The sequence below is a fragment of the Gastrolobium bilobum genome, unplaced genomic scaffold (genome assembly GCF_033153095.1).
Source record: "Gastrolobium bilobum isolate Gb01-03AN ecotype WA unplaced genomic scaffold, APGP_CSIRO_Gbil_v1 utg7600, whole genome shotgun sequence".
NCBI classification, from domain to species: domain Eukaryota; kingdom Viridiplantae; phylum Streptophyta; class Magnoliopsida; order Fabales; family Fabaceae; genus Gastrolobium; species Gastrolobium bilobum.
In genome coordinates this window covers 829,524-839,730 of record NW_026897674.1, presented here as the reverse complement: position 1 = coordinate 839,730, position 10,207 = coordinate 829,524, and the positions used below count along the sequence as shown (strand labels likewise).

Here is a 10,207-nt window from a genome sequence, read left to right as displayed (position 1 = left end):
ACAATATAATGCTGCAATGCAAGGAATTCATCCCATCGAAATTATGCAATCGCGGAGCCTGATCCTCCTGCCGTTCAAACTTTGTTATGCCATATCAATACTTTTTAAATGACTATCCATCTGAGAAATCCGTGGTTATTCAAGTTGCTGAATTGGCCTATTATGTTATAATTAGGTAGTTTAATCGTATGGTAAGAGGCAAATTACAAAGTGATCATAATAATCCAACAATAATAGTTAACTACATAGTTTAAAGGCTACTTATGTTTTTCTTTTTACCTATGGCACGTGTCCTTCTCTATAACATCGAATAACCACAAGTTGGAAATCTTTTTAGTACTGAAGGTAACTAGAGAATAGTCAAGTGGCATAGAACTTGACACATCACCTAAAAAGGTTTTGATCCATCCAATACCCACAAATAAAGTTCCGGGTGGCACTATGTGCTTTGTTGTCTTATGTGGCATGTGTCAAATTATATCCATTGGCCCATACCTTTAACTTCTAAGACACACAACTTGGATGAGATGCATTACAAATTTACAAAACACTGTGTGTGGTGCTGATTAAACCCCATTTCACATTTATAAATATTCCATCAAACTCTCTCATCACTTCATCCTTCTCAACAAGTAACTCTAAATAACATGGAAGCTTGTTTTCTCACTCAAAATTCCTTCAACAAATCCACAGATCAACTCATTCCCACAATCAGAGCTGGCTCTCTAGCATACTCCAAGTTCAAGAGATCTTCTCAACAATTCCACTGCAGAAAAGTTGGAATTCCATTTCCCACATCATGTAAGCTCTTCACTTTCCTCCTCCACTTTTACACTATGAAACTTTATATTAATATTTTTTGGGGTTTTACATGATACGAAAAACTTTCTTATACATATAATATTTTGTTGGACCCACACTCTTTAAAGCAAAAAATAAAATAAAATTACAGCACGCAAAACGAATCTCTATAACATTACACAGTCACTTTTCTTGCAACATAACTATCATAAAACCCATATTTTTTAGCTTGCTTAAAAATTTCTATTTAAAAAATCTCAGGCTGCCACTTGTCAGCATCATCACCGTTGGATGATGACAAACCTACCATCAATGCTGATTGGCGATCCTTCCGTGCAAAACTAGTGGCTGGAGAGCAATTGATAAAGCCTGAGGAGCCTTCTTCTTCAGTGAATGATCCAGATACTGTTGTGGATCAGCCTCCACTCATCACTGTTGGTGATAAATGGGCCCATATAATCCATGAGCCTGAAAGGGGTTGTTTACTCATTGCATCCGAAAAGCTTGATGGGGTCCATATTTTTGAACGGACGGTGATCCTTCTTCTATCAACTGGGCCGTTAGGCCCATCAGGGATCATCCTCAATCGACCATCCTTAATGTCCATCAAGGAGACAAGATCAACGGCTTTGGATGTGGAAGGCACGTTTTCTAATAGTCCATTGTTCTTTGGGGGACCCTTGGAGGAAGCGTTGTTTTTGGTGAGTCCAAAAGATGGTGAGGGTGATGGTGATGGTGATGGGGTGGGGAAGAGTGGGGTTTTTGAGGAAGTGATGAAAGGGTTGTATTATGGAACAAAGGAAAGTGTGGGTTGTGCTGCTGAAATGGTTAAGAGGAATGTGGTTGGGCTTGGAGATTTTAGGTTCTTTGATGGGTACTGTGGGTGGGAGAAAGAGCAATTGAAAGATGAAATCAGAGCTGGTTATTGGACTGTAGCTGCTTGCAGCCCAAGTGTAGTTGGGCTGCAGAGTGTTGGAATTGTTGGGCTGTGGGATGAAGTTCTTGGACTTATGGGCAGAAGGAAGGTCAAGTGAGGCATAATAATATAAGAGCTGATGCATGAACAAGCAAACTTGTTTTGATGGTTCTCACACTTTGCAATTGCAGGCATGAGAAACAGAATTGTCTGATTCAATTGAATTATTACAAGAAGATGATTAACCTTGTAAATTATAATATTTTTCCTAATTTGTGTATTTAGTTGTTTAATGGATTTAAGATGTTCACGTTGAAAATGTCTATTCCTAAATGTGAGATATATACGAGACATGAAATTATGCATAGAAAAAAGAGCAAATGATGCACCCGATAAAAAAAGCACTATGTTTACAAATTATGCATATACTAATACAGTAATAAATATAAATATTTTTTCCGAAATTCTAATGAATCCATCTAATCCAATTTTGGATTTATATCTTTATCCTTTTTAAAAATTGTGATTCTCAGGATTCAAACCAGTCACTTTTTATGTTAGGACATATAAATGCAGTAATACATGTAAATATTTTTAAGGCAAATTTAACAACAATAACTAACATAATTTAAAAGAAAATATGTTTTTATGTTTCAAAAATAAATAAATATGTTTTTCATGTTATTTATCTCATGCAGTACATTAAAAGTGAGTGAGATTTTTTTTTTTTGTCTTCTGTTTAGAGGGTTTTATTCATTTTTTTAAATATTTTTTATATTGTAAAAGATAACATTATCTTTTATACATGAGTTCTATAAAAGTTATGTTCAAGGAAAAGTGATTGTGTAATGTTATAGGGATTCGTTTTGCGTGTCGTAATTTCTTTTTTCTTTTTTCTTCAAAAAGTGTGGGCCCCACAAATTGTTGTGTGTGTAGGAAAGTTTGTTGTGTCATGTTAAATGACAAATGTAAACCCCTTTATATATATATATATATATATATATATATATATATATATATATATATATATATATGAGGTAGGATCATTTGACACCGGTGTCAAATTTGAAGTTTGACACCTCATCTGAAAGCCGTTAGATCAGAAAAGATCAATGGTATCACATGCTTACAAATCGGAGTCGTTGATCTTTTCTGATCTAATGGCTCTCAGATGAGGTGTCAAACTTCAAATTTGACACCGGTGTCAAATGATCCTACCTCATATATATATATATATATATATATATATATATATATAAATGTGTGGGCTAATGTGGGACAATATAAAGAGAAAAAAAAATATAGCCATAATATTTTTAAAGCTTTAATATTTATACAGTGAATGTAGATAAGTTATCTATATTCACTCTTTTCTAAAATGACGTCGTTTTAGATTGAAAGATTAAAAAATTATAATGAAAAAGACTATTATAACCCTGAAATAAATTATAATTACAAAAATACATTGATTTTCGTCTTAAAACAATATCATTTTGTGCTCAATATAGATAAATTATCTACATTTATCATAGAAAAAATGAACCCTACTTTCGTGTGAAAAATAATTTTATTTTCAGCTATATTAAACCGGGGGAATATCGTCATTTCCATAGCGTTTTACTATTTCAACCTTCCCATAACAGATATTCGTCGTTAACTCACACGCTCGACATGAACTTTTCTTCTATAGTGCAAGAGAGCTGCAACTGATTCCAATTTCGAAAGCCCCAAATGGAATCAAAGCAAGAACATCGTTTCGACCTGATAATCTTAGGGGCATCAGGTTTCACAGGCAAATACGTACTCAAAGAAGCACTCAAATTCCTCAATACTCCATCATCCCCATTGAAATCCATAGCACTCGCGGGTCGAAACCCAACCAAACTCACCCAAACCCTACAATGGGCCACCCGGCCCAACCCTCCTCCCCCTCTCACCATTCTCACCGCCGACACCACCGACCCCTCATCCCTCCGCTCCCTCTGCTCCCAAACCGCCATCCTCCTCAACTGCGTCGGCCCATTCCGCCGCCTCGGCGAGCCCGTCGTCGCCGCCTGCGTCGAAACCGGCTGCGACTACCTCGACATTTGCGGCGAGCCGGAGTTCATGGAGCGGATGGACGCCGGTTACCATGAGAAAGCGGCGGAAACCGGTTCGTTGGTGGTTTCGGCTTGTGGGTTCGATTCGGTTCCGGCCGAATTGGGTGTCATGTTCAATTCGCGCCAGTGGGTGGGTCCCGCAGTGCCGAACCGGATCGAAGCTTATCTGAGTTTGGAGTCAGAGAAGAGGATTGTGGGTAACTTTGCCACGTATGAATCCGCGGTTCTTGGTGTGGCAAATGCCAACAAGTTGCAAGAGCTCAGAAGGTCCAGACCCAGAAGAGCTAGGCCTCTGGTAAGACCAACACTATTTTTTCTATTGTAACTGAGATGCTATTCAACTTGAAGATGGTAATGGTTGTTGGAAATTTTAAATCTTGTGGTGTGAGTTAACTATATGCTCGGAACATAACTATTACATGGATAGAGCATACACTCTCAAGCTGTCAAGAATCAATTCAACTAAAAATTTAAGCTCTTAGATGTGGATGTGGACTTAAGAGACGTGTTAAGAAATTTTATAATATTTAATTATATATTTTTTAATAGAATGTGAGCGGTAAGATTGAATTTGGAACCACTTGGTCAGGAATCCCCTATACCAGTAAACAACCCATTCACTCAAAAAATTTAAAGATTAATGATTTTTATATTATATTTTTCTGACAAAACTTCTTTTAATTATTTAAAAAAGGGAGGAGTTATATTGATAAAAAAAATTTCTTACAAACTACACTAAATCTGACTGGTCAGACTTCAATCAAAAGTGTATGACTTGTCAGACTTAGTGTAGTATATTTTGTAAGAAAAAAAGTTTGTCAATATAACATTTTCCATTTAAAAATATCATATTTCCTTTATAATAAAATCAACATGAACATGGTCATGGTTGTTATCAAGTGGGTTGTTGGTAATTTATAATTTCGTGATTTGTGAGAGGTAGGTTGTGGAAGGTGAGCCTTGTCACAACGGTTGGTTGGTGTTGTGCAAATATGTAAGATAAGGCCTTCCCTGAACCCTGTGCGTGGGGAGCTTCATAGCAGTGATAGCACCAGGGTACCCTTTTAAGAGCCTCTTTGCACATGCAAGGTAAGTTTGCCGATTATATATCTACGCATTGAGTTTTGACCCTTTAGTGAACCATACGCATAGCAGGAGCTTTATAGTACCAGGTTGCCTTTGTGATAGGTAGGTTGTGATCAAGTCAACTATATGGTGTAGGTTGTGATCGAGTCAACTATATGGTGTGGACATAATAACATAATATGTGGAGACTCTCTGAAAAAGAGAAGTTCTTCTAATTATTTAAATAATTTGATTTCCAAGTGTCCCTCCAAGAGATGTATAAGGCCATATCAAATGAGAGGACTTCGACGTGTACTGTCTCTAAATTTTACTTTTTATTGTTGTTACCTGTACAAATACTTGTGAAACGGCTGTTACGTGAAGGTATGCTTCCTACTTTCCTAGTGGATGATAAATTGTCAGCTTCTTCACACGTTATAATTACATTACATGAACCCACTCTCACCCTGTTCCCTTCTTCCTCTTTCTTCTGTTGTTTACTCGGACTAATTACAATCTCTTGGACTGAGATTAACTAATGAATATAGTGTCTGTTGAACTTGTATTGCATTCATTCTCTTTTCCTTTTTTATATTTTTAATATAGTCTCATTTTATCGGATTGTATTTTCATGGTTGTAGATTCCTGGGCCTCCTCCTTCTAAAGGAGAAACTATCGAGAACCAGAAGAAAATTGGCCTTTGGGCAGTAAAGCTACCTTCAGCAGATTCAGTTGTTGTTCGAAGAACGCTTTCAATTCTAACAGAAAACCCCCATGGTCTCCCTGGGTTGAGTGAGAGTGCTGAGATGGTTGAGAAAAGGGAAGCTTTCTGGTCATCAGTGAAGCCAGCTCACTTTGGTGTGAAAATAGGCTCAAAATCTTTGTTGGGCATTTTCCGAATCATTATGGTTGGAGTTTTCATTGGTCTTTTGGGAAGTACTGGTTTTGGAAGGTGGCTTCTTTTGAAATTTCCTTCTATATTTAGCCTTGGTTGGTTCAAGAAGAAGGGCCCTTCCGAAGAGGAGGTGGAAAGCGCTTCATTCAAGATGTGGTTTGTTGGACGTGGTTTTAGTAATGTGGGTCTTGCTTCACAGGGAAACACAAAACCTGACATGGAAATTATAACAAGAGTAATGGGACCTGAAATTGGATATCTGACCACCCCAATAATTCTTATTCAGTGTGCTCTCATTCTTCTCAGCCAACGCAACAACCTACCAAAAGGAGGAGTTTACCCTCCAGGGATTGTATTTGGTCCAACTGATCTCCAGGAAAGACTTGAACAAAATGGAATATCCTTTGATATCATCTCAAAAAGCACTATTTCTTCTTGACTGTTGCAGGTTCACTTAACGAGGAGATATATACTATTCGTAGAACTGAATTATATAACAAAGTAGGGAGACGCTGTATTTGTTTTGTTTGACTGCGTTTTATAAGTATAGTATAGTTATACTAAGATTTGGCTTGATCTGCATGTGAATCATCTTTTCAACTGCTTAATTCACACTAGTTCAGGTAGCCTTCAGTTATGATTATACATATCATAATGACTGATTTCATAACATGTGGAGATTAATAAAGGTAATCTGCAATTTTTCTAATTTTCAATTCATTGTACTGTAGCACTCCCAAGGTAAAATGCACAATACTGGGTTGCAATTGCCATAAAAGAAACACGTTTATATAAAACTAGATGGCTGAGATTCTAAAGTAGCTGAAATCAACATTAAACATTACTCCCATAGAATCCAACCCAGTTGAGAATTCTAAGTTATTAACAAGAGTAAGTGCAGTAGAAATGTAAATATCTAATACTCAACATGGATATGTGATATTATTCCCCTTTATTTATTTGTAAAACTCCATCACTCCCAAAGCAGAGAAAGCACGACAAACAACTTGAAACCTAGAAAATCCAGAGCGCTTGCCCAAACTCTTGTATTGTTTCTCAGTTCTTTCCCTTCCACCAGGAGTAATAAACATGATGTTATCAAGAATTGAAATCATTTTATATTCATTTTTAGGTTCTGGATCTTCTGGCAGTATGAGCTCCCCGATAATGACCTTCCCATTTGGTGGCAAAGCCTTGTGACAATTGCTTAAAAGTTGCAAGCATTTTTCATCGGACCAATTATGGATTATAGCCTAGAAAAATGTTATCCAAGGATACAAAATACTTTGGTTAGTACTTTATTACTGTCACTGAGATTTGATCAAGTTATCAAGAATTAGTTATCAAAGTTTTAGATAATAAGTATTAACTATACTAACCTTTAGCATTATGGCATCACCCTGTGGAACACTTTCAAACATATTTCCTCCAATATGCTCAATCCCTAAACGAAACTTGATCATCTTCGATTAATGATTTTGGAAAAATAAAAAATATGGAATTGGTCATTATATATTATTTAGTTAAGGAGAGATGCCATCAAATTAACCACCAAAAAACAAAGTTGTGGCAAGAGAGATGGAGTACCCGGAAAGGGTGGTGCATTTTCAATCACTTGAGGGAGGTCATAATTAATCCCTTTAATTGAAGGGTATTTGGTGATGATCATATTGAGACCTTGTCCAATTCCACCTCCTACATCAACCAAAGTTGATAATCCCTCATACCCTGTGTATATTTCAAGTATTTTTTTCATATGGGTTGTGCATATATCAGCCATTGGTTTGTTGAAGACACTATTCATTTCTGGTTCTTTCCCAAAGTACTCGAACTTAGACATTCCATTAACTTTCTTGAATACATCAATCTCAGGATTAATAACTGCTTCCTTAAAATTCAGCCTATAATATTACAACAAAGATAATTTTATAATAAAAATTAAAAATAATCAATAACTAATGAAATGATGATAGTAGCATAGTAAAAACACTTACCATACACCTAACATAGCACGGTGACACAGAAATAATGTGAATGAAGCCAAATAACCATCACCATTATTTCCATAACCATTTTCATCATTAACAAAATATTTACCAGATGGTGAGATACCATAAACTGTGAGAGTGGTAACATCCTCAATGGTGCGAGTGGAAAGAGTAAGAAGAGAGTAACTAGCAAGCAAGCGTAACACACGGTCAAGCCTATTTGGCAAGTCTGAGTGTTGGTTTGGTAGCTTTGAAGCAATTTCAAAAGATGACATGAATCCATCACTATTATATAGTGAGCTTTCCTTGGCAATGATCTCAAATAGTTTGAGTTCAATTGCAGCATTAAGTGCTGCAGGAAAGACCACATTGGAACCAAGCACCATGGCAGAGAGGGTATCAATGTCATTGGGTGTTTTCATGGCATGGTTCTCTTTCTCGTTATTAGAATAGGAACCCATTTTTGTTTCTTTGGTTTATAGTGTGTATTTACTTCCCTTGTGTTTTTTTTTTTTTTTTTCACAATTGAGTATATTGCAATGTTTAGAAGGGTTTGGTGTTTGTCATTTTAAATGACATAAGTTACGTCATCATTTTAGGAGAGAGATAGACACAGAAAAACAAAAATCATGGGAAAGAGAAAGTGGATGATTTTTTTTAATTTAAAATTTAAATAATTTTTTTTTTTCTGTGGCATTATTTAAATGACATGATTTTTTTTCCTACAACAAGCAACATCATTTTCCGATTTAGATAATCTGTAGCGAAATGCCCAATCCTGTGACACATGTAGCATATCTTGGCCATAGATCTTCCTTTGCTCGCTTCCATGGCTAATATTCATGTCAGATTAGCAGTTGTTGTCGACTTGGAAAATCGACTTTGAAACTTGAGAATATTACCCTTCCTTTTACACCACCCTTCCCACCTTTAAAGCCAAGCAACACACATCATTGATCTTTATCATGATATTTGGAAAAAAGGATTGAACTCTGTGTTGAATTTCATGATTCCTCCCTTGGCTCTAAACATAAAGATTTTAGCGTCTACCTCATCGTTATCAAATACATCTTCAGATTCCATCTTGTCTTCAATTTGAACGAACAACTACGATCTTACAAATTGTCATTATAGATCATCGACTAGTTGTCATATCTCTTTGTCTTATATGTCGCAAAGTTATCATTGACACGATTGGTCATCATGATATCGCGAACATACCGTCTATGGCCATCATGAATTATGTTTAGCCATTAGCGAAAAACAACTTGAGCTCCGATACCAAATAATGTTGGAACACATTGAAAAGATATTAAACAGATGAATTTGGAATTAATAAAGACCCCATTTCTGAAATTTTTTGACAATCTACCTTTGTAGTGTTAGGAGTTAGATATTTTATGATTAGTTGTTTGACTTGTTCCTGAATCAGAAAATTGTAGTTCGTTTAGTCATTAGTGGGTCCTAAACTTTAGCAACAAGTAGGATCACAATCTAGTTTGTTACAAGTCTGTTTTATCTTTTTGTTTTTTCCCGTTGTAGTACAGCCTACATATAGGCCATCAGTCATTCAATAAAACTTGTAGAAGCTAATTGATTCTCTCTTTGTCTTTATGTTATCTATTTGTAACAGTGGTATCAAGAGCCAAAGAGTACACAAGTGAGAGAAAATTTTTAAAGTGGGTGAGAGTTCCTAGAATGAGCAGGTGAAGTCAGAAAAGTGGGTGAGAGTGCTTTTTGCTTTTTGTATCAAACTAAAGTGTGATAAGGGAGAGCATATACAGTGAGAGAAAAAAAGTAAGTGAGAGTTTTTTTTTCCTTATCAACGGAAAAGGACGAGAGTAGCCAAAACTGAAAATAAGAGTCGTGTGCAGCGATAGTTATGGCCACTGAAACTAATTTTGTCCAACCAGCAATTCCTCGCTTTGATGGTCATTATGACCACTGGAGCATGTTGATGGAAAATTTCTTAAGGTCCAAAGAGTATTGGGATGTCATCACTTCTGGGATTGCAGAACCAGAAGAAGCCACTTTGACAGCAGCCCAACGAACAACTTACGAAGCGGCAAAGTTGAAGGACCTCAAAGCAAAGAACTACTTGTTTCAGGCAATAGACAGGTCGACCTTGGAGACAATCCTTTGCAAGGATACTTCCAAGCAAATATGGGATTCTATGAAAAAGAAGTATCAAGGCTCTGCAAGGGCAAAGAGGCAGCAGCTACAAGCTCTTCGTATGGAGTTTGAAACACTACGGATGAAATCAGAGGAGTCAATCACAGATTATTTTTCAAGAACGATGGCAATCGTTAACAAGATGCGAACTCACGGAGACAAGACAGGGGACGTCACCATTGTTGAAAAAATTCTTCGATCCTTGACGCCAAAATTCAAATTTGTTGTCTGTGCCATAGAAGAAGCTAAGGATATTGAAGAACTTTCAATT

The 10,207-nt window shown here is 36.4% G+C and overlaps 3 protein-coding genes across 3 annotated transcripts; 2 read left to right on the top strand and 1 right to left on the bottom strand.

Moving 5' to 3' along the window:
- Positions 1–602: 602 nt before the first annotated feature.
- LOC133309229 (uncharacterized) lies at positions 603–2,124 on the top strand. Its single transcript, XM_061509987.1, has 2 exons — positions 603–801; positions 1,063–2,124. The coding sequence occupies exons 1-2, from the start codon at positions 648–650 to the stop codon at positions 1,833–1,835; spliced, it is 927 nt and encodes a 308-aa protein (XP_061365971.1). The 5' UTR covers positions 603–647; the 3' UTR covers positions 1,836–2,124.
- Positions 2,125–3,393: 1,269 nt separating this feature from the next.
- LOC133309218 (probable mitochondrial saccharopine dehydrogenase-like oxidoreductase At5g39410) lies at positions 3,394–6,383 on the top strand. The gene is made up of 2 exons (XM_061509976.1): positions 3,394–4,111; positions 5,523–6,383. The coding sequence occupies exons 1-2, from the start codon at positions 3,449–3,451 to the stop codon at positions 6,213–6,215; spliced, it is 1,356 nt and encodes a 451-aa protein (XP_061365960.1). The 5' UTR covers positions 3,394–3,448; the 3' UTR covers positions 6,216–6,383.
- Positions 6,384–6,732: 349 nt separating this feature from the next.
- Positions 6,733–8,225, bottom strand: LOC133309268 (isoliquiritigenin 2'-O-methyltransferase-like). The gene is made up of 4 exons (XM_061510022.1): positions 7,771–8,225; positions 7,364–7,677; positions 7,156–7,220; positions 6,733–7,029 (listed from the first exon to the last, which is right to left on the bottom strand). The coding sequence occupies exons 1-4, from the start codon at positions 8,223–8,225 to the stop codon at positions 6,733–6,735; spliced, it is 1,131 nt and encodes a 376-aa protein (XP_061366006.1).
- Between the last annotated feature and the right edge of the window lie 1,982 nt (positions 8,226–10,207).